Source organism: Pseudophryne corroboree, chromosome 2, assembly GCF_028390025.1.
Source record: "Pseudophryne corroboree isolate aPseCor3 chromosome 2, aPseCor3.hap2, whole genome shotgun sequence".
NCBI lineage: Eukaryota > Metazoa > Chordata > Amphibia > Anura > Myobatrachidae > Pseudophryne > Pseudophryne corroboree.
This window is the reverse complement of record NC_086445.1, coordinates 340,877,341-340,902,280: the sequence shown is the minus strand read 5'-3', so window position 1 is coordinate 340,902,280 and position 24,940 is coordinate 340,877,341. Positions and strand designations below refer to the sequence as shown.

At 45.0% G+C, this 24,940-nt stretch overlaps 1 protein-coding gene across 1 annotated transcript in view; it reads left to right on the top strand.

Annotated features, from left to right (window-relative positions):
• The window catches only part of ABCC4 (ATP binding cassette subfamily C member 4 (PEL blood group)), a 675,760-nt gene that overhangs the window by 100,560 nt on the left and 550,260 nt on the right, over positions 1-24,940 (top strand). The window contains exon 2 of the mRNA XM_063953021.1: positions 17,794-17,904. Within this exon, the coding sequence (XP_063809091.1) occupies positions 17,794-17,904 (111 nt within the window). The remainder of the gene's footprint in view (positions 1-17,793; positions 17,905-24,940) is intronic.

Below are 24,940 nucleotides of genomic sequence, written 5' to 3'. Positions count from 1 at the left end.
AATATAATTTTGTGGATGGGACCGAGTGATCCTATAAACTGATTCCCTTTTTTCTTCAAAACGTTCTGAGATATGTACTGAATCAGTAGGTAGCACCAACAACACGTTCTATATGTGACAGTGTTCTCCATATGAACAGGAAACAACAGAAAAATAATTCCCTGGAGATTTACAAACACAATATAATTTACTGGTGTGGGATTTTCTCCAAAATAGAAAACCCAATTTTATCAAAGCCACAGCATATGCTACAAAAGCAATATCACAGAAGTTACTTGAAGGCTCTTCTTTTTCTTCTGTTTGGATACTATCCATAAAACTTAAGGCAACAGAAAGTATTACTGAAAATTGGTGGTTGCGAGAGAAGACTTATGCCCTGTGTTTACTGCCAGGGCTGAGTAATGTCCTGGCAAAACCATCCACAATACAGCTCAAATTACTGAAAAGGTCAAAACTGCCCACCACCTTTACCTCCAACATTGACTTAACTGAAGATGATTTTTTTTTTTGACCCTATGTTATCTCCCCAAAATGTCCCCTAGCACTCGCAAAGCACTGAAAGAGAAAGTTTTAGTGCATAAGAGCTCCCACAATAAATGGACTGCAGTTGAACAAGGCCCCAAGACTAGGTGGCTTCACGGCCACTTACTGCAAAACAGTAAATTCAATAATTTCCCCAATCCTGCTGAGGTGTTCATTGGAGTGACCTTGGGTGGCTATTTTTCAGAAGCCATCAAATCTAGTATGGTTATAGAAAGAGAAAGATCTTTCTAATCCTTCTAATCGTGCCCACCTGGAATCCTTCTCCTCCCTGACATCACCTGTGGATCATCCCGTTCTCCCTAGGTCCACTCAGCTTTTTCCTACCACATATGGGATACATGTAAAATGCACCTTAAGACTGCTTTTCTATATCCGCATCTCATGCTCCTGTACTAAGATTCCACGGTTTTGATGCTAATGTTAATAATACTGTTCAATAGGTGTCAGTCTCCAAATCCCTGCAGTCTTCTTTTTCTTGGTTGTCCATTGGATGGACTAGACAAATATGCTAATAAATTATCTATACAAATTGAAAACTGCCTGGTATCTAGATACTGGAAACACTCAGAACTCCCCACCGACCTATATCTTGTGAATGAGATCTGGCTTCTGGCAACCAGATGATATATCTGCATAGCTCTTAGATTTGGTGCAAATAACTTATGTAAATTCTTCTCACAGAGTCCCTCACCAAGGCTCTCCATATGTTTTTTCTATAGCCGTCTCCATATTAAGATTCCTTGACAAACACTGTAATCATAGCATCACAATTGTTTGACTGCTGATGCCAGGATTCCAGCCACGGTCTCTAGCCTCTCCCTGTTTTTACCCTTTCACTTTCCTAATGAAACCTTTCCATTCTTTATATCTTGGAGTGACTTATAACTTGGTTTCTTGCTCTGTTGCACCAATATTATTTGTTGTGTGCGGCCTATGTTGTCTGTGATTTTGTATTTTTAGGTTGTTTTTGAAATATAAAATAAACTGTTTAAAAAAAGAATGATCTCTTGTGCAATGTGATTGCACTAATTACAAAGTCAGAAATATGAATAATGTTGACCATATACAGGTTGAGTATCCCTTATCCAAAATGCTTGGGACCAGGTGTATTTTGGATATGGGATTTTTTCGTATTTTGGAATAATTGCATACCACGATGAGATAACATGGTGATGGGACCTAAGTCTAAGCACAGAATGCATTTATGTTTCATATACACCTTATACACACAGCCTGATGGTAATTTTAGCCAATATTTTTAATAACTTTGTGCATTAAACAATGTATGTCTACATTCACACAATTCATTTATGTTTCATATACAGCTTATACACACAGCCTGAAGGTCATTTAATACCATTTTTTCTCTGACGTCCTAAGTGGATGCTGGGACTCCGTAAGGACCATGGGGAATAGCGGCTCCGCAGGAGACTGGGCACAACTAAAGAAAGCTTTAGGACTACCTGGTGTGCACTGGCTCCTCCCACTATGACCCTCCTCCAGACCTCAGTTAGAATCTTGTGCCCGGCTGAGCTGGATGCACACTAGGGGCTCTCCTGAGCTCCTAGAAAGAAAGTATATTTTAGGTTTTTTATTTTACAGTGAGATCTGCTGGCAACAGACTCACTGCAGCGAAAGACTAAGGGGAGAAGAAGCGAACCTACCTGACTGGAGATAGTTTGGGCTTCTTAGGCTACTGGACACCATTAGCTCCAGAGGGATCGAACACAGGACCCGACCTCGATCGTTCGGTCCCGGAGCCGCGCCGCCGTCCCCCTTACAGAGCCAGAAGCAAGAAGTGGTCCGGAAAATCGGCGGCAGAAGACCTCGGTCTTCAACAAGGTAGCGCACAGCACTGCAGCTGTGCGCCATAGCTCCTCATGCACACCTCACACTCCGGTCACTGATGGGTGCAGGGCGCTGGGGGGGCGCCCTGAGCAGCAATATAAACACCTTGGCTGGCAAATCATCACAATATATAGTCCCAGGGCTATATATGTGATAAATTACCCCTGCCAGAATCCATGAAAAAAGCGGGAGAAAAGTCAGCCGAAAAAGGTGCGGGGCTATCTCCCTCAGCACACTGGCGCCATTTTTTCTTCACAGTGCAGCTGGAAGACAGCTCCCCAGGCTCTCCCCTGTAGTTTTCAGGCTCAAAGGGTTAAAAAGAGAGGGGGGGGGGGCACTAAATTTAGGCGCAATATGTGTATACAAGCAGCTATTGGGGGAAAAATCACTCAGTTATAGTGTTAATCCCTGCATTATATAGCGCTCTGGTGTGTGCTGGCATACTCTCTCTCTGTCTCCCCAAAGGACTTTGTGGGGTCCTGTCTTCAGTCAGAGCATTCCCTGTGTGTGTGCGGTGTGTCGGTACGGCTGTGTCGTCATGTTGGATGAGGAAGGTTACGTGGAGGCGGAGCAGAGGCCGATAAATGGGATGTCGCCCCCTGTGGGGCCGACACCAGAGTGGATGGATAGGTGGAAGGTATTAACCGACAATGTCAACTCCTTACATAAAAGGCTGGATGACGTAACAGCTGTGGGACAGCCGGCTTTTCAGCCCGCGCCTGCCCAGGCGTCTCAAAGGCCATCAGGGGCTCAAAAAACGCCCGTTACCTCAGATGGCAGACACAGATGTCGACACGGAGTCTGACTCCAGTGTCGACGAGGTTGAGACATATACTCAATCCACTAGGAACATCCGTTGCATGATCTCGGCAATGAAAAATGTGTTACACATTTCTGACATTAACCCAAGTACCACATAAAAGGGGTTTTATGTTTGGGGAGAAAAAGCAGCCAGTGTTTTGTTCCCCCATCAGATGAGTGAATGAAGTGTGTTAAGAAGCGTGGGTTCCCCCGATAAGAAACTGGTAATTTCTAAAAAGTTACTGCTGGCGTACCCTTTCCCGCCAGAGGATAGGTCACGTTGGGAGATATCCCCTAGGGTGGATAAGGCGCTCACACGTTTGTCAAAAAAGGTGGCACTGCTGTCTTAGGATACGGCCACTTTGAAGGAGCCTGCTGATAAAAAGCAGGAGGCTATCCTGAAGTCTGTATATACACACTCGGGTACTATACTGAGACCTGCAATTGCCTCAGCATGAATAGTGCTGCTGCAGCGTGGTCTGATACCCTGTCAGATAATATTAATACCCTAGACAAGGATAATATTTTGCTAACATAGAGCATATTAAAGACGTCGTCTTATATATGAGGGATGCACAGAGGGATATTTGCCGGCTGGCATCCAGAATTAATGCAATATCCATTCTGCCAGGAGGGTATTAGAGACCCGGCAGTGGACAGGTGATGCTGACTTTAAAAGGCACATGGAGATTCTGCCTTATAAGGGTGAGGAATTGTTTGGGGATGGTCTCTGGGACCTCGTATCCACAGCAACAGCTGGGAAGAAAATTTTTTACCTCAGGTTTCCTCACAGCATAAGAAAGCACCGTATTTTCAGGTACAGTCCTTTCGGCTTCAGAAAAGCAAGCGGGTCAAAGGCGCTTCCTTTCAGCACAGAGACAAGGGAAGAAGGAAAAAGCTGCACCAGACAGCTAGTTCCCAGGATCAAAAATCTTCCCCCGCTTCCTCTGAGTCCACCGCATGACGCTGGGGCTCCACAGGTGGAGACAGGTGCGGTGGGGGCGCGTCTCGGGAACTTCAGGGACCAGTGGGCTTGCCCACAGGTGGATCCCTAGGTTCTGCAAGTAGTATCACAGGGATACAAGCTGGAGTTTGAGGCGACTCCCCCTTGCCGTTACCTCACATCAGCCTTTCCTGCTGCCCTCGGAGAAAGGGAGGTAGTACTGGTGGCAATTCACAAGCTGTACTTCCAGCAGGTGAAATCAAGGTACCCCTCCTTTAACAAGGCCAGGGTTACTATTCCAAAATGTATGTGGTACTGAAACCAGACGGTTCGGTGAGACCCATTCTAAAATTGAAATCCTTGAACACTTATATACGAAGGTTCAAGTTCAAAATGGAATCGCTCAGGGCGGTTATTACAAGCCTGGAGAATTTCATGGTATCACTGGACATCAAGGATGCTTACCTGCATGTCCCTATTTACCCTCCTCACCAGGAGTACCTCAAAATTGTGGTACAGGATTGTCATTACCAATTCCAGACGTTGCCGTTGGTCTGTCCCCGGCACCGAGGGTATTTACCAAGGTAATGGCCGAAATAATTATCCCGTACTTGGACGATCTCCTTATAAAGGCGAGGTCCAGGGAGCAGTTGTTCGTCGGAGTAGCACTATCTCGGGAAGTGCTACAACAGCACGGCTGGATTCTGAATATAACAAAGTCGCAGCTGGGTCCTACGACGCGTCTACTGTTCCTTGGTATGGTTCTGGACACAGAACAAGAAAAAAGGGTTTCTCCCGGAGGAGAAGTCCAAGGAGTTGTCATCTCTAGGCAGAGACCTCCTAATACAAATACAGGTGTCGGTGCATCAATGTACGCGAGCCCTGGGAAAGATGGTAGCTTCTTACGAAGAAATTCCATTCGCCAGGTCCCATGCAAGGATCTTCCAGTGGGATCTGTTGGACAAGTGGTCCGGGTCGCATCTTCAGATGCATCGGCGGAAAACCCTGTCTCCAAGGGCCAGGGTGTCGCTGTTGTGGTGGCTGCAGAGTGCTCATCTTCTAGAGCATGCATTCCCAACCACGGTCCTCAAGGCACACCAACAGTGCAGGTTTTAGTTATATCCAGGCTTCAGCACAGATGGTTAAATCAAAATAACTGAGCTACTAATTAAGTCACCTGTGCTGATGCCTGGATATCACTAAAACCTGCACTGTTGGTGTGCCTTGAGGACCGTGGTTGGGAATGCCTGTTCTAGAGGGCCGCAGATTCGGCATACAGGACTGGGTCCTGGTGACCACGGATGCCAGCCTTCGAGGCTGGGGGGCAGTCACACAGGGAAGAAACTTCCAAGGACAAGTCAGGAGACTTCCCTACACAAAAATATTCTGGAACTAAGGGCCATTTACAATGCCCTAAGTCAGGCTAGACCCCTGCTTCAACACCGGCCGGTGCTGATCCAGTCAGACAACATCACGGCGGTCGCTCATGTAAACCGACAGGGCGGCACAAGAAGCAGGATGGCGATGGCAGAAGCCACAAGGATTCTCTGATGGGCGGAAAATCATGTGTTAGCACTGTCAGCAGTGTTTATTCCCGGAGTGGACAACTGGGAAGCAGACTTTCTCAGCAGACACGACCTCCACCCGGGAGAGTGGGGACTTCATCCAGAAGTCTTCCAAATGATTGTACACCGTTGGGAAAGGCCACAGGTGGACATGATGGCGTCCCGCCTCAACAAAAAGCTAAAAAGATATTACGCCAGGTCAAGGGACCCTCAGGCGATAGCTGTGGACGCTCTGGTAACACCGTGGGTGTACCAGTCGGTGTATGTGTTCCCTTCTCTGCCTCTCATACCCAGGGTAATGAGAATAATAAGAAGGAGAGGAGTAAGAACTATACTCATTGTTCCGGATTGGCCAAGAAGAGCTTGGTACCCAGAACTCCAAGAAATGATCTCAGAGGACCCATGGCCTCTGCCGCTCAGACAGGACCTGCTGCAGCAGGGGGCCTGTCTGTTCCAAGACGTACCGCGGCTGCGTTTGACGGCATGGCGGTTGAACGCCGGATCCTGAAGGAAAAGGGCATTCCGGAGGAAGTTATTCCTACGCTAATTAAAGCTAGGAAAGAAGTGAACGCAAACCATTATCACCGCATATGGCGGAAATATGTTGCGTGCTGTGAGGCCAGGAAGGCCCCAACGGAGGAATTTCAGCTAGGTCGATTTCTGCACTTCCTACAGTCAGGGATGACTATGGGCCTAAAATTGGGTTCCATTAAGGTCCAGATTTCGGCTCTATCGATTTTCTTCCAAAATAGAACTGACTTCACTGCCTGAAGTTCAGACTTTTGTTAAAGGAGTGCTGCATAGTCAGCCCCCGTTTGTGCCTCCAGTGGCACCGTGGGATCTCAACGTGGTGTTGGATTTCCTGAAGTTGCATTGGGTTGAGCCACTTAAATCCGTGGAGCTAAAATACCTCACGTGGAAAGTGGTCATGCTGTTGGCCTTGGCGTCGGCCAGGCGTGTATAGGAATTAGCGGCTTTATCATGCAAAAGCCCTTATCTAATTTTTTTATATGGATAGGGCGGAATTGAGGACTCGTTCCCAATTCCTTCCTAAGGTGGTATCAGTTTTTCATGTGAACCAACCTATTGTGGTGCCTGCGGCTACTTGGGACTTGGAGGATTCCAAGTTACTGGACGTAGTCAGGGCCCTGAAAAATATACGTTTCCAGGACGGCTGGAGTCAGGTAAACTGACTCGCTATTTATCCTGTATGCACCCAAAAAGCTGGGTGCTCCTGCTTCTAAGCAGACTATTGCTCGCTGGATCTGTACCACGATTCAACTTGCACATTCTGCGGCTGGACTGCCGCACCCTAAATCTGTAAAAGCCCATTCCACGAGGAAAGTGGGCTCTTCTTGGGCGGCTGCCCGAGGGGTCTCGGCTTTACAAATTTGCCGAGCTGTTACTTGGTCGGGTTCAAACACTTTTGCAAGAGTCTACAAGTTTGATACACTGGCTGAGGAGGACCTAGAGTTTGCTCATTCGGTGCTGCAGAGTCATCCGCACTCTCCCGCCCGTTTGGGAGCTTTGGTATACTCCCCATGGTCCTTACGGAGTCCCAGCATCCACTTAGGACGTCAGAGAAAATAAGATTTTACTCACCGGTAAATCTATTTCTCGTAGTCCGTAGTGGATGCTGGGCGCCCATCCCAAGTGCGGATTGTCTGCAATACTTGTATATAGTTATTGCCTAACTAAAGTGTTACTGTTGAGCCATCTGTTGAGAGGCTCGGTTATTTTTCATACTGTTAACTGGGTATAGTATCACGAGTTATACGGTGTGATTGGTATGGCTGGTATGAGTCTTACCCGGGATTCAAAATCCTTCCTTATTGTGTCAGCTCTTCCGGGCACAGTATCCTAAATGAGGTCTGGAGGAGGGTCATAGTGGGAGGAGCCAGTGCACACCAGGTAGTCCTAAAGCTTTCTTTAGTTGTGCCCAGTCTCCTGCGGAGCCGCTATTCCCCATGGTCCTTACGGAGTCCCAGCATCCACTACGGACTACGAGAAATAGATTTACCGGTGAGTAAAATCTTATTTTTTTTATAACTTTGTGTATTAAACAAAGTTTGTGTACATTGAGCCATCAGAAAACAAAGGTTTCACTATCTCACTGTCACTCGAAAAAGTCCGTATTTCGGAATATTCCGTATTTCGGAATATTTGGATATGGGATACTCAACCTGTATTATAATCATTTGTGAAATATACTGGAATGTTAATTAATAAGGGATGAATATTTGTTTAAACAACTGTGAGAAACCAGTTTGTTTCTGACTTCAATAGTCATTAAAGATCACAATCTCTTTTATGATGGTGTCCATGTTAACAAAGCTGTCATGTATGTCAGATAGTGGCAAAAATAATATTCATCTCTGCTTATTTCCTCTTTTCTATATTAAATTTACTATAGAGTTCACAGTGCCCACACTGAGCACTAATCCTGTGTTGTTGCTGGTGTTTGAACACACACCTGTTTCAGGTCCATATATATTTGGACATTGACACAATTTTTGTTCAATTAGCTGTTTACTAATATATATTCAAATTACAGTTCTATAATGAATATGGCTTTAAAGTGCAGATTAGTTTTAATTTGAGGGTATTCACACCCAAATTTGAGGAAGGGATTAGGAACCACAGCTATTTTCTCTTACGTCCTAGAGGATGCTGGGGTCCATTTTAGTACCATGGGGTATAGACGGTTCCGCAGGAGCCTTCAGCACTTCTAAGACTTTTCAACAGTGTGAACTGGCTCCTCCCTCTATGCCCCTCCTCCAGACTTCAGTTTAGAAAATGTGCCCAGGAGACTGGATGCACACCAGTGGAGCTCTACAGAGCTTTGCTGGAAAAAGACTTTCTTAGGTTTTTTATTTTACAGGGAAGCTGCTGGCAACAGCTTCCCTTCTTCGTGGGACATAGGGGGGGAAGTAGGAACCAACTTCTCAATTAGTTAATGGTTCTGCTTCCGCTGACAGGACACCATTAGCTCATGAACGGTACTGAACACACCCCAAGCCTGGCCAGTGTTCACTCCCACAGCACTGACGACATTCCCTAACAGAGCCAGAAGTCAGAAAGCTGGTAAGTATATTACCGGAGTCCTGCAGAGAGGGGATCCTCCGGTCATGGTTGGCGGCATACAGGTACACGCGCAGCGGCGGGATGCTGCACACCATGTCTCTCAACACAAGGGTGCAGAGCTCGGGGGGTGGGGCGCGCTTTGAGGGCATGTTTTAAAACCTTACTCTCACTGGCAAAAAGGGTACATGCATGTACAGCTGCTGATGTGCCATCCCCAGCCAGTATAAATATTACATTGCTGAGGCTGAAGGGCAGGGATTCTCCTCAGACTTGCCAGAACACTCACTGGCTGCCATTTTCTCCTGCAGAAACTCCAGTGAGAAGCTGAATCTGTTTCTCCTCATGACAACGCTGATACAAGTACAGGGTGTTATAGAAGGGGCAGAGAGTGTTCATTATAATTAGGTCTGTGGGCCTATTATTGGTATATGCGCTGTAAGTGGGTAATATTTTCACAATTCACAATAAGGCGCAGTGTGTGGACTGGCAAATCACTCTGTGTCTCTCTGACAGACTTAAGTGTGGGTCTGTCCCCAATAGCTCCCCTGTGTGATAGGGGTGTGTGTGTGTGTGTGTACAAGTGTGTAACATGTCAGACATTGGGGAGGGTTCTTCCCAGGAAGAACCCATTTTAGATGCACAAGAGTGTAATGTGGTGGCCCTTCCCTCTCAGAAGGAGCCGGAGTGGGTGAGAATGTTGCAAAAAAAATTATGTCAAGACAACGTAATTTCCTTAGTTCCTGTGTCACAACAGGAAAAAGGGCGTTTATTCAAGCCTGTTTGTAGTGCCGAAACCGGATGGCTCGGTCAGACCGATTTTAAACCTAAAGACTCTGAACCTTTATTTGAAAAGGTTCAAATTCAAGATGGAATCCCTGAGATCGGTGATCTCCAGCTTGGAGGAAAAGGAATTTCTGGTATCGATGAACATCAAAGATGCTTATTTACATGTTCCCTTTTACCCGCCGCATCAGGCATACCTGAGGTTTGCGGTGCAGGACTGCCACTACCAGTTCCAAACATTGGGCCTAATTCTGAGTTGATCGCAGCAGCAAATATGTTAGCAGTTGGGCAAAACCATGTGCACTGCAGGGGGGGGGGGGCAGATTTAACATGTGCAGAGAGAGTTAGATTTGGGTGGGGTGTGTTCAATCTGCAATCTAATTTGCAATGTAAAAATAAAGCAGCCAGTATTTACCCTGCACAGAAATAAAATAACCCACCCAAATCTAACTCTCTCTGCAAATGTTATATCTGCCCCCCCTGCAGTGCACATGGTTTTGCCCAACTGCTAAAAGATTTCCTGCTGCGATCAACTTGGAATTACCCCCATTGCCTTTTGGGCTCTCCACGGCTCCGAGAATATTCACCAAGCTGATTGCGGAGATGATGGTTCTTCTTCGCAAGAAAGGAGTTAAAGTCATCCCATACTTGGAAGATCTCCTCCATAAAAGCGAGATCCAGGGAGAAACTAGTGCAGAACATTGCACTTTCCCTGACCGTGCTTCAACAGCACGGTTGGATCATAAACCTTCCAAAATCACAATTGGAACCCACAATGAGGTTATCATTTCTGGGAATGATATTGGACACGGAAGCACAGAAAGTATTCCTACCAGTGGAAAAGGCGTGGAAAAGGCTCTGGAGATCCAGAGGATGGTCAAACAAGTTTTAAAACCAGCACACGTATCGATTCATCAGTGCATCCGCCTGCTGGGGAAGATGGTAGCGGCCTAAGGAGGCTCTACAATTTTGTCCGATTCCACGCCAGGGTGTTCCAATGGGCACTACTGGACAAGAGGTCCGTATCGCACCTACACATGCACCGGAGGATAATCCTGTCCACAAAAGCCACTCTTGTGGTGGCTTCAAAGTTCTCACCTCCCGGAGGAACGCAGGTTCGGGATTCAGACTTGGATCCTGGTGACCACAGATGCAAGCCTCCGAGGTTGGGGAGCAGTCCCGCAAGGGGAAAGCTTCCAAGGACGATGGTCAAGTTAAGAAGTACTCCTTCACATAAACATTCTGGAATTGAGAGCTGTGTACAACAGCCTTCATCAAGCGGCACACGTTCTTCAAGGTCGTCCCATACAGATCCAGGGAGACAATGTAACGGCAGTAGCTTACATAAACCGCCAGGGCGGAACAAAAAGCAGAGCGGCAATGGCAGAGGTGACAAAGATACTCCTCTGGGCAGAAAGCCATGCAAAGCTCTGTCGGCAATTTTCATTCCGGGAGTGGACAACTGGGAAGCAGACTACCTCAGCAGACACGATCTCCATCCAGGAGAATGGGGCCTCCACCCAGAAGTCTTTGCAGAGGTAGCAGATCGTTGGGGCGTTCCTCAAGTAGATATGATGGCATCACGTGTCAACAAGAAGCTTCAGAAATATTGTTCCAGGTCGAGAGACCCACAAGCAATAGCAATGGATGCACTGGTGACCCAGTGGGTGTTTCAGTCGGTGTATCTGTTCTCTCCACTTCCACCAATACTAAAAGTTCTCAAGATGATCAAAAGAACAAGGGTTCGAGCAATTCTCATTGCTCCAGACTGGCCAAGGAGGGCTTGGTATCCAGATCTTCATGAGTTATTACTGGAAGATCCTCGGCCTCTTCCTATTTGCAAGGACCTGCTTCAGCAGGGGCCGTTTGTTTATCAAGACTTACTGCGGCTGCGTTTGACGGCATGGCTGTTGAGCGCCAGATCCTAGCCTGTAAGGGTATTCCCAGTGAAGTCATTCCCACACTTATTCTTGCCAGCAAAGGGGTAACATCCAAACATTACCATCGTATTTGGAGAAAATATGTATCTTGGTGTGAATCCAAGAAGTCTCCTGCGGTGGAGTTTAAATTAGGACGTCTTCTCCTCCTATTTCTACAGGCGGGTGTGGATGCTGGCTTGAGATTAGGGTCTATCAAGATCCAAATTTCGGCCTTGTCCATCTTCTTCCAGAAACAGTTGGCTTCCCTTCCTGTGGTCCAGACGTTCGTGAAGGGGGTTCTGCGCATCCAACCTCCCTTTGTGCCTCCTTCGGCGCCATGGTATCTTAATGTGGTGTTGAAATTCCTTAAATCGGACTGGTTTGAGCCTCTACACGAGGTAGAGTTGAAGTTTCTCACTTGGAAAGTGGTCATGCTGTCGGCCTTGGCCTCAGGCAGACGAGTGTCTGAATTAGGGGCTCTGTCACACAAGAGTCCTTATGTGATTTTTCTTGACGATAGAGCTGAACTGCGGACACGTCAGCATTTTCTTACAAAGGTTGTGTCTTATTTCCATATCAACCAACCTGTGGTGGTGCCAGTGGCTTCTGACACCTCAGCCGTTTCAAAGTCCGTGGATGTCGTCAGAGCGTTGAGGACATATGTTGCAAGATCGGCTCGGATAAGGAAAATAGTATCTTTGTCCTCTATGACCCCCAACAAGATTGGGGGTCCTGCTTCTAAGCAGACTATTGCGCGCTGGATCAGAGGTACCATTCAGCACGCTTATTCCACGGCAGGATTGCCGTTACCGAGTTCGGTAAAGGCCCACTCTACAAGGAAAGTGGGTTCTTCCTGGGCGACTGCCCGGGGTGTCTCGGTGTTGCAAATTTGCCGAGCAGCTACTTGGTCAGGGGCAAACACGTTTGCTAAGTTTTACAGGTTTGACACCTTGGCTGCTGACAACCTTCAGTTTGGTCAGTCAGTTCTGCAGGAACATTAGCACTTTCCCGCCCGTACTGGGAGCTTTGGTACATCCCCATGGTACTAAAATGAACCCCAGCATCCTCTAGGACGTAAGAAAATAGGATTTTAATTACCTACCGGTAAATCCTTTTCTCGTAGTCCGTAGAGGATGCTGGGTGCCCGCCCAGTTCTCATTTTTCCTGCAAATTACGTTTTGTCTTTTTACACAGGTTCTCATGTGTTAAGATGTTTTACAGCAGTTGCTGTTACGTTATGCATGCACGTTAGCATGGGTTATGTTAAAGGCCATGTTAGGCGACATGTTTTTGGTATGGTGTGAATCTCGCCACTAGTTTAATGTAAATTCTTCTCTCGGAGTTGTCCGTCTCCTCGGGCACAGTTCCTATACTGAGGTCTGGAGGAGTGGCATAGAGGGAGGAGCCAGTTCACACTGTTGAAAAGTCTTAAAGTGCTGAAGGCTCCTGCGGAACAGTCTATACCCCATGGTACTAAAATGGACCCCAGCATTCTCTATGGACTACGAGAAAAGGATTTACCGGTAGGTAATTAAAATCCTATTTTAATCCGTATCCCCCTCTTTTTTGAGGCACCAAAAGTAATTAGACATTTGACGTAAATGCTGTTTCATGGACAGGTCTGGAATATTCATTTGTTATTTCTTTATCAATTAAGCAGGGAAAGGGTCTGGAGTTGATTCCAAGGGTGGAATTTTTCATTTGAAAGCTGTTGCTTGGCACTCACAACATGCGGTCAAAGAAGCTCTCAATGGAAGTGAAAGAGGCCATCCTTAGGCTGCAGAAACAAAAAAAAAAATCCATCAAAGGCATAGCGGTGGCCAAATGAACAGTTCAGAGCATTGTGTGAAAAAAAAAAAGAATAGAAGACAACAGTGGTCAAATACAGAATTTGCTCCATGGTAAAGAGAAACCTCTTCACAACATCCAGGCAAGTGAAGAACACTCTCCAGGATGTAGACATATTATCCATGTCTACTGTAAACATAAGAGTTTACAAGAGCAAATACAGAGGGTTCACAACAAGGTGCAGACCATTCATAAGCCTGAAGAATACAAAGGTCAGATTAGACTTTGCCAAGAAAACATCTAAAAAAGCCGGCCCAGTTCTGGAACAGCATTCTTTGGACAGATGAAATTAACATCAACCTGTGCCAGAATTATGGAAAGAAGAATGAATGGAGAAGGCTTAGGTTGGCTAATGATCCAAAGCATACCAAATCACCTGTAAAACACAGTAAAGTCCATGTGATAGCATGGGCAGGCATGGCTTCCAGTGGCAGTGGGTCACTGATGTTTATTGATGATGTTACAGACCGAAGCAGCCGGATGATACAGTATAGGGATATACTGCCTGATCAAATTCAGACAAATTTTGCAAAGTAGATTGGATAGAAACTGAAGGCATCCGCAGTAAAGGCCTGGCAAAGCATAACAAAGGATTTGGTGATAGCCATGGATTCAAGACTTCAGGCAGTCATTGCCCGCAAAGGATTCTCAACAAAGTATTAAAAAATGATCATTTTATTTATGATTTATGTTAATTTGCCCACTAACATTTAAACCCCAGAAATCAGGGGACTGTGTATAAAAATGGTTGCAATATCTACAATCTTTTTGTTCAACCCTTTGAATTAAAGCTGAAAGTCTGCACTTCAATTGCATCTCCATTTCGTTAATTTTAAATCCATTGTGGTCGTGTACAGAGGCAAAATGATGAAAAATGTGTCCAAATGTATATGGACACAATTGTAATTCCATATGACAGTCATTTTGTACAAGCACTTTGTTTTGTTTCAGACTCAAACATGTTTTTTAAGGAATGAGAAACTATTGCATCTATATAAAGTCCTCAGGCAGTTTCTATCACCACTTATTAAAGCACTGATGCTTATTTGTTTAGTGTTGGTTGACGTAATCCTTTAAGAAGGGTATGTTTTACAATTTTTGTTTCTTATTTCACCTACTGTATTTTGCTAACATTTATAAAATAGTAAAATCCAAGGATTGGTATGATTACTTTATACTGTCCAGTAGTTCTGATGTGTAAAAATATACTATAGTATGAAGTTTGCCACTTACCTGCTTCTGCATTAACACTGATTCTTGGAGATATAGAAATATGACTAATGCGTATGACGGCAAAGTCATCTACAGGAAACCAGACCTATGAAGGGCTGCATTCATCTCTTATTCTTGGTGTGCCTTACCAACAAGTATGTCTTCTGTGTCAAATCCAAATGAAAGCAGCACAGACCCACTTTCTAAGCACTGTACCCCTTTACTCTTTTGTGTAGCTTTATAAAGTGCTTGTCTACAACAGACTTGCATTATATGTACTACAGGAAGTATGTTTTGAATTATTTGCCGTTAATAAACTTTCACTGCATTTTGAGAAAAATAAAGCTTTGCTCCTTAATGAAATTGCAGGGTGATATGCCTGTCATACCTTGATTGGAAGCTGGACATTGTAAAAGTAATTCAAAATAATTGTACACATTTCTTAAAATAATTAATAAAACAAAATGTCAGCAGTTCTATCAACTGTATCTGTAGTCTGTCTATGTCTGGCCATGTATTTTTACAAGTAGAGGTACACAGCAAATATTTATTTGAAGAAGGATGCTGTAAATCCTTGTGCCACAATAGATTTCTCTCATTCAAGATTTATGGTGCCCATACACTTGTGCGAAGCGACATCGCGGACATCGCACCTGAACTGCCAAAGTGATTACCATGCGAGCATGCGATAGATCGCATGGTAATAACGTGATGGGCACGTCACCGCCGAGTGGGAGCGGCCTCTGGCCACTCCCGTCGGGTGCCCATCGCACATCGCAGTGCGATTATATAGCATGTGTTTTTAAAAACATATGCGATCGCATTGCGATTCGATAAATATTAGGTGCAGCACATACTATCTTGAGATGTGAGATTCGACCGGGGTGCACGCGCATTGCGTCGAAAGGTACCTAAAATGCGCATACAATCCTTTGATTTCTCTCTCAGATGTGGTCGAAATCGAAGGTTAGCACTGATTATCTCACAAGTGTATGGGCACCATTATTCATAGAGAGCAGTGCATGCTAAAGCGCATAGAGGACATTCGCATGCACGTCTCGCAGATGATGACTGGGAGATTACTTTATGTATTCAATGCGTATTCGGTGTTCCTCCTCTGGTGCAGGACTCCTCTCTAAGAGATCCTGTGAATCAGAGCAGACTGTAACCCAAACTGTGGATGCAAAATATATTCACTAAAAAGGTGCATGTTGCATATAGGTCTGCAGCAGTAGCATACTGTATGTGCTAGATTTACATTACATACTTATACCCAAGTTTTTAAATAGTTTTTTAAAGAGTGAAATATGAATTTCTTATTAGGTATGAATCCAACTTGAATGCAGCAGGTATAACCATATGCATTTATGCAATGGAGAAAGCACCCTTTTTCCCTTTCAGTGGTGAATCAGCAGTCATCCAATCAGAAACAGCTAGCTAATGCTGATGAACGTAATCATTAATAGCATGTATTTACACCAAACCAAAGACACCTGTTATTGATAATCTAATACACTTTAATTAAATTGACCATAATAAACGTAGCAATATTTTAAAAAATATTTTTTAAAAATAATAAAAATGAATATATCAATACCATCTATCAAATGACATGCATGTGCACATGCTAATATAAATAAAAGCATAAAATAAAAATCAAATAGAAAATATTAGAATTCCCAAATATTTTCTAAAAATGTGCTGCCAGTCCACACTAAATTGAATAAAATATTGTGCGGAATATTGTGTCCTCTATAAGATGCAAATCATGCCAGACAGCAAAAATATGGATCCTGATAGGTCTCTGCTGAAATCTTCCTACATGAAAAATAGAAATCTAGAGTCATGGCCTTTCTAAGGATCTCGTCCAATGTTGCTATGTACATAGCCAAATTAAATGTGAACTCTATTAGTCAGCTCTTGCTCTGTGTAAATCCAGTATCTATATGAGTGAGCAGGCGGACAACTCCTTGAACCATACATTGTACTGTATGTCAATGTTCAGAAGGAGGGAGAAAGATACTATGGGGGGAATTCAGTTGGCCACAGTGGTTTACTGTGAGCTAATTGATCCCCCAAGGGCTAGTCAATTAATGCCAATGAAGTACCAGTGGGGAGTAACATTTTATAGTACCATGCTTTTATTGAGATTTAATAGGGACTAGTTCAAGATCTAGCTAGAACTAGAACTGATGATGGCTAGATTAGGAAAGCACAGTTGTTAGCAATGTTACCTCACATGCTCAGTTCCCAAGAAGGGCCCTTAAATATGTGGAGTTTGTATGTTCTCCCCTATGTATGTGGGCTGCCTCTGGGTACTCCAGTTTTCTCCCACACTTCCAAGGGGTTGAATCGGTTAACTGTGAGGGGTATAAGTTGCTGCTGCAATGACTTAGAAATGCGGGTAATGGTACTTCATCTCGCTCACCTCGCGGTTTGATCTCTTCCTGGGATCACAGATTTTTGCAAGTCATTATATTGTGCTTTCAGATGCCATTTCACACTGGAACTGAATGACATTGACTTTAATAATACTGTAGGAACAAAAACACATCCAAATTATGTGATTATAGCTTTTTTTTTAAAATAATTTTATGAAATCCAGTTCCAAAACCAAAACACTTGAGGATGGTTTTGTCAAAACCGAAACACGGTGATGATTTGTAACCAAAAGCAAAACATAGGGGTCTGTACACATCAATAATTTTTACTAGTCATAAAAACTGACCCATCAACCCGTTGATGGCCCAGGAAACTGACTTATCTATTGGTGGAAATAGATGAATCATCTCTGACATAAGCTTTGTTCAGCAGGCTCATTCATCAGAACAATTTCCAGTTAGGACAATTTCCAGTTTTAGATATATTTTAAATAATTTTATTCAAATATATGTTTATTAAAGAAGCCAAGGGAACAAACAAAACACAACTGATTGTAGTAGGTACAGAACACAGCAGGCATAAAAACAGCCTAAGCAGTGTAAAGGACCACATACTCAAAAAGAACCGTCCAAATCAGCTGAAAAACATGGAATGTACCTATGGTTATAAAGCAAAGGCTAATAGATTGCAATAAAAGAAAGCAGAACACTAGGAGAGCGAAAACAAGAAAGGTGAAGAACGAGAAAGGGCTAAAGGAAAGAGAGTCCAAGTAGGAGAACGGGGGAAGAATGAAGGGTATCAGGATCATTTTTTTCTTCTAAAATGGTTACTGTAGTAATGATTATTTTCAATTTTATATTTTCAGCTGGCTGAATTCTTTATTTCTTACTGGTCATAAACGGAAGCTTGAAGAAGATGATATGTATAATGTGCTCCCGGAGGACAGCTCAGAGAATCTTGGAGAGGTGCTTCAATCGTAAGGAACTGATCTTCCCAACATATTAATATTTTTATGTCTCTTTCTTTAATTCTGAGTAATTTCATAGAATTCCCCAAGTCCTTGGAATTTGTTTTGTGTTGCACATATGACAGAAACTCTACAGTATATTAATTATAGTTATTTCTTAATTTGGTTATTTGTGGTAATTTTGCTAACATATTATTTTTGGCTTTTGGTGATCTGTCTCCACTATGTTTAGTATTCCACTTCCTGATTTGTCTTCTTCTAAATCATACTGTACATAAATAGACTGCCCACCCTGAGATGGAGGTCACAGTTTCTAGCCGGATATCAAATACATTTGTTTAGAAGCATGTGGGTTTTATTAAAAACAAAGTACAATTAAGTTAATTCCAGTTTTCCTCTTCAGATAACTTTGTAATCATAATACAGGTTGAATATTCCTTATCCAAAATGCTTGGGAACAGAGGTATTTTGGATATCGGATTTTTCTGTATTTTGGAATAATTGCATACCATAATGAGATATCATAGTGATGGGACCTAAAACTAAGCACAGAATGCATTTGTTTCCTATACACCTTATGCACACAGCCTGAAGGTCATTTTAGCCAATATTTTTTATAACTTTGTACATTAAACAAAGTGTGTCTACATTCACACAATTCATTTATGTTTCATATACACCTTATACACACACCCTGAATGTCATTTAATACAATATTTTTAATAACTTTGTGTATTAAACAAAGTTTGTGTACATTGAGTCATCAAAAAATAAAGGTTTCACTATCTCACTATCACTCAAAAAAGTCAGTATTTCGGAATATTCCGTATTTCGGAATATTTGGATATGGGATACTCAACCTGTATAAATAATATAAAGTTCTCATATAAAATGGGGGGGGGGGAGGTGTGTGTGTAAGTTAAAGGTCTCAGTGAGCTCCGCTACACAGTTTATAGCTTATCTTGGCCTGGACGGACTTCATCCGAGGGTTCTTATGGAGCTTAGATCACAACTAGCAGGACCGCTATACTTGGTACCGAAGGATTGGCGTATAGCAAAGGTAGTGCCATTATTTAAAAAGGGATCCAAAAATCATCCGGGTAACTACAGGCCGATTAGTTTGACATCTATAGTGGGGAAAATATTGGAAGGAATTCTAAGGGATAGCATACAGGAGTATCTGCAGACCACTAAGATTATTAGCAAGAACCAGCATGGGTTTGTGAGGGACAGATCATGTCAAACTAACTCCGTTAACTTCTACGAGGAAGTGAGCGACAATCTTGACCAAGGAAAAGCAGTGGATGTGGTCTACTTAGATTTTGCAAAAGCCTTCGATACAGTGCCTCACAGGAGATTAATCATCAAATTAAAAGAGCTTGGCCTAGGAAAAACTATTTGTACATGGATATGTAACTGTCTGGAAAACAGTGTACAGCGAGTAGTGGTCAACGGGAAGTCTTCAAGCTGGACACCAGTAGTCAGCGGAATACCACAGGAGTCCATACTGTTCAACATATTTCTCTAACGTCCTAGTGGATGCTGGGGACTCCGTAAGGACCATGGGGATAGATGGGCTCCGCAGGAGACATGGGCACTTGAAGAAAGAATTTAGGTTCTGGTGTGCTCTGGCTCCTCCCTCTATGCCCCTCCTCCAGACCTCAGTTTGACACTGTGCCCAGACGAGCTGGGTGCTTTTCAGTGAGCTCTCCTGAGTTTGCTGAGAGAAAGTATTTTGTTAGGTTTTTTATTTTCAGGGAGCTCTGCTGGCAACAGACTCCCTGCATCGAGGGACAGAGGGGAGAGAAGCAGCCCTACTCTTTGAAGCTAGGTCCTGCTTCTTAGGCTACTGGACACCATTAGCTCTAGAGGGATCGTACGCAGGATCTCACCCTCGCCGTCCGATCCCAGAGCCGCGCCGCCGTCCCCCTCGCAGAGCCGGAAGACAGAAGCCGGGTGAGTATGAGAAGCAAAGAAGACTTCAAATCGGCGGCAGAAGACTCCGTACTTCACTGAGGTAACGCACAGCACTGCAGCTGTGCGCCATTGCTACCACACACCTCACATACTCCGGTCACTGTAAGGGTGCAGGGCGCAGGGGGGGGGCGCCCTGGGCAGCAATTGGGACCTCTTTGGCAAAAGTTTAGCATATATACAGTTGGGCACTGTATATATGTATGAGCCCCCGCCAAAAATTGTACATTTAAGCGGGACAGAAGCCCGCCGTTGAGGGGGCGGGGTTACTTCCTCAGCACTCACCAGCGCCATTTTTTCTCCACAGCTCCGCTGAGAGGAAGCTTCCCAGGCTCTCCCCTGCAGATACACGGTGGAAGAGGGTAAAAAGAGGGGGGGGGGGGGGGGGGGGGCACATAATTAGGCGCAAAAATCAATATAAACAGCAGCTACTGGGTTAACATTAAGTTACTGTGTTATTCCTGGGTTTAAAGCGCTGGGGTGTGTGCTGGCATACTCTCTCTCTGTCTCTCCAAAGGGCCTTGTGGGGGAACTGTCTTCAAAAAGGGCATTCCCTGTGTGTGTGGTGTGTCGGTACGCTTGTGTCGACATGTTTGACGAGGAAGGCTATGTGGAAGCAGAGCGGGAGCAAATGAATGTGGTGTCTCCGCCGACACCTGATTGGATGGATATGTGGAAGGTTTTAAATGATAATGTTAATTCCTTGCATAAAAGGTTAGAAAAAGCTGAAGCCTCAGGACAGTCAGGGTCTCAACCCGTGTCTGATCCTATGTCGCAGAGGCCGTCAGGGTCTCAGAAGCACCCACTATCCCAAATTGTTGACACAGATACCGACATGGATTCTGACTCCAGTGTCGATTTCGATGATGCAAAGTTACAGCCTAAATTGGCTAAAGCCATCCGTTATATGATTATAGCAATTAAGGATGTGTTGCACATCACAGAGGAAACCCCAGTCCCTGACAAGAGGGTGCATATGTATGGGGAAATTTAACCGGAGGTAACCTTTCCTCCCTCACACGAGCTAAATGAGTTATGTGAAAAGGCTTGGGAACCTCCAGATAAAAAACTGCAGATTTCCAAAAGGATTATTATGGCGTATCCTTTCCCGCCAACGGACAGGTTACGCTGGGAATCCTCCCCTAAGGTGGACAAAGCTTTAACACGCTTATCCAAGAAGGTAGCCCTGCCGTCACAGGATACGGCTACCCTCAAAGATGCTGCGGATCGCAAACAGGAGGTTACCCTGAAGTCCATTTATACACATTCGGGTACCTTGCTGAGGCCGGCGATCGCGTCGGCCTGGGTGTGTAGTGCTGTAGCAGCATGGACGGATACCTTATCTGAGGAACTTGAGACCTTAGACAAGGATACTGTATTGTTGACCTTGGGGCATATTAAAGACGCTGTACTTTATATGAGAGATGCTCAAAGAGACATTAGTCTGCTGGGTTCTAGAATAAATGCTATGTCAATTTCTGCCAGAAGGGTCCTGTGGACTCGGCAATGGACAGGTGATGCCGACTCAAAAAGGCATATTGAGGTTTTACCTTACAAGGGTGAGGAATTGTTTGGGGAGGGTCTCTCGGACCTGGTCTCCACAACTACTGCTGGAAAGTCAAAATGTTTTGCCATATGTTTCCTCACAGCCTAAGAGAGCACCGTATTATCAAATGCAGTCCTTTCGATCACAGAAAAACAAAGTCCGAGGTGCGTCCTTTCTTGCCAGAGGCAGGGGCAGAGGAAAGAAGCTGCACAACACAGCTAGTTCCCAGGAACAGAAGTCCTCCCCAGCCTCTACAAAATCCACCGCATGACGCTGGGGCTCCACAGGCGGATCTAGGCCCTGTGGGGGCACGTCTTCGAAATTTCAGCCACAAGTGGGTTCACTCCCAGGTGGATCCCTGGGCAATAGATATTGCGTCTCAGGGATACAAGCTGGATTTCGAGGAGATGCCCCCTCACCGATACCTCAAATCGGCCCTGCCAGCTTCCCCCCACGAAAGGGAAATAGTGTTAACTGCAATTCACAAATTGTATCTTCAACAGGTGGTGGTCAAGGTTCCCCTCCTTCAGCAGGGAAGGGGTTATTATTCGACCATGTTTGTAGTCCCGAAACCGGACGGTTCGGTCAGACCCATGCTGAATTTAAAATCCCTGAACATATACCTGAAAAGGTTCAAGTTCAAGATGGAATCGCTGAGAGCGGTCATCGCAAGCCTGGAAGGGGGGGATTTTATGGTGTCTCTGGACATAAAGGATGCATACCTTCATGTCCCTATTTCTCTAACGTCCTAGTGGATGCTGGGGACTCCGTAAGGACCATGGGGAATAGACGGGCTCCGCAGGAGACATGGGCACTTTAAGAAAGAATTTGGATTCTGGTGTGCTCTGGCTCCTCCCTCTATGTCCCTCCTCCAGACCTCAGTTTGAATCTGTGCCCGGACGAGCTGGGTGCTGTTTAGTGAGCTCTCCTGAGCTTGCTATAAGAAAGTATTTTGTTAGGTTTTTTTTATTTTCAGGGAGCTCTGCTGGCAACAGACTCCCTGCATCGTGGGACTTAGGGGAGAGTAGCAGCCCTACTCTCTGCAGATAGGTCCTGCTTCTTAGGCTACTGGACACCATTCGCTCCAGAGGGATCGTACACAGGATCTCACCCTTTGTCGTCCGATCCCGGAGCCGCGCCGCCGTCCCCCTCGCAGAGCCGGAAGACAGAAGCCGGGTGAGCATAAGAAGCAAGAAGACTTCGAAATCGGCTCCAGTCTTCACTGAGGTAGCGCACAGCACTGCAGCTGTGCGCCATTGCTCCCACACACACCTCACATACTCCGGTCACTGTAGAGGGTGCAGGGCGCAGGGTGGGGCGCCCTGGGCAGCAGCAATTGTGACCTCTTTAGCAAAAGTACACATATATACAGTTGGGCACTGTATATATGTATGAGCCCCCGCCAAGAAAATGTATATTTAAGCGGGACAGAAGACCACCGTCGAGGGGGCAGGGCTTCTTCCTCAGCACTCACCAGCGCCATGTTTTTCTCCACAGCACCGCTGAGAGGAAGCTCCCCAGCCTCTCCCCTGCAGATACACGGTAGAAGAGGGTAAAAAGAGAGGGGGGGGGGGCACATAATTAGGCGCAAAAATCATTATAAACAACAGCTACTGGGTTAACATTAAGTTACTGTGTTATTCCTGGGTTAATAGCGCTGGGGTGTGTGCTGGCATACTCTCTCTCTGTCTCTCCAAAGGGCCTTGTGGGGGAACTGTCTTCAGATGAGCATTCCCTGAGTGTGTTGTGTGTCGGTACGTGTGTGTCGACATGTCTGAGGTAAAAGGCTCCCCTTAGGAGGAGATGGAGCAAATGTGGGTGTGAGGGGTGTCTCCGTCGACAACGCCGACAACTGTTTGGATATGTGTAATTACGTGCTAAGGTGAATTTATTGCACAAAAGTTTAGAGAACAGACAGTGAATCTACACAGGTCTGTCCCTATGTCGCAGAGCCCTACAGAGTCTCACAATGCTCACTATCCAAAATAATAGACACTGATATCGACACGGAGTCTGACTCCAGTGTCGACTACGATAATGCAAAGTTACAGCCAAAATGGCAGAAAAGTATTCAATATATGATTATTGTAATAAAGGATGATTTGCATATCACTGATGACTCATCTGTCCCTGACACAAAGGTACACATGTTTAAGGGGAAGAAAGCTAGGTAAATTTCCCTCCTCTCATGAAGAAAAAGAGCGGGAATCTCCAGACATGAAGCTGCAGCTTCCCACAAAGAATTCTCAAGGAGTATCCTTCCCCTACTAGGGCCAGGATACGATGGGAATCTTCCCCTAGGGTGTCACGTTTGCCCAAAAGGTAGCCCTGACTTAACAGCTATCCTCATGGATCCTGCAGATAGTGTGCACATTCTGGTACACTACTCAGACCGGCGATTGTGTCGGCATGGGTTTATAGCACTGTAGCAGCGTGGACAGGTACCTTATCAGCAGAGATTGAGACCCTAGTATGTATGTATGTATATATATATATATATATATATATATATATATATATATATATATTAAAGATGCTGTCTTAAGATAGATATATATATATATATATATATATATATATATATATATATATATATATATATATAACAGGCCCAAAAAGGCATTAGTCTACTGGGTTCTAGAGTCAACGCTATGTCGATTTCTGCTTGACGTGTCCTGTAGATATGCAATGGACAGGTGATGCCGACTTAAGAGGCATATGGAAGGCTAAGGATTGTGTGGAGAAGGAATCTCGGACCTGATCTCCACAGCTATGGCTGGTAATTCTGATCTTTTGCCTTATATTCCTGCACAGCCTAGGAAAGCACGACATTATCAAATGCAGCCTTTCGATCACAAAGAAACAAGAAAGTCCGAGGTGCGTCCTTTCTTGCCAGAGGCAGGGGCAGAGGAAAGAAGCTGCACAACACAGCTAGTTCCCAGGAACAGAAGTCCTCCCCGGCCTCTACAAAATCCACCGCATATCGCTGGGGCTCCAGAGGCGGAGCTAGGCCCGGTGGGGGCACGTCTTCGTAATTTCAGCCACAAGTGGGTTCACTACCTGTTGGATCCCTGGGCAATATTGTGTCTCAGGGATACAAGCTGGACTTTGAGGAGATGCCCCCTCACCGACGGCCCTGCCGGCTTCCTCCACGAGAGGAAATAGTGTTAAGTGCAATTCACAAATTGTATCTTCAACAGGTGGTGGTCAAGGTTCCCCTCCTTCAACAAGGAGGGGGTTATTATTCGACCATGTTGTAGTCCCGAAACCGGACGGTTCGGTCAGACCCATATTGAATTTAAAATCCCTGAACATATACCTGAAAGGGTTCAAGTTCAAAATGGAATCGCTCAGAGCGGTCATAGCAAGCCTGAAAGGGGGAGATTTTATGGTGTCTCTGGACAGAAAGGATGCATACCTTCATGTCCCCGTTTATCCACCTCATCGGGCGTACCTCAGATTTGCGGTACAGGATTGTCATTACCAATTTCAGATGTTGCCGTTTGGTCTCTCCACGGCCCCGAG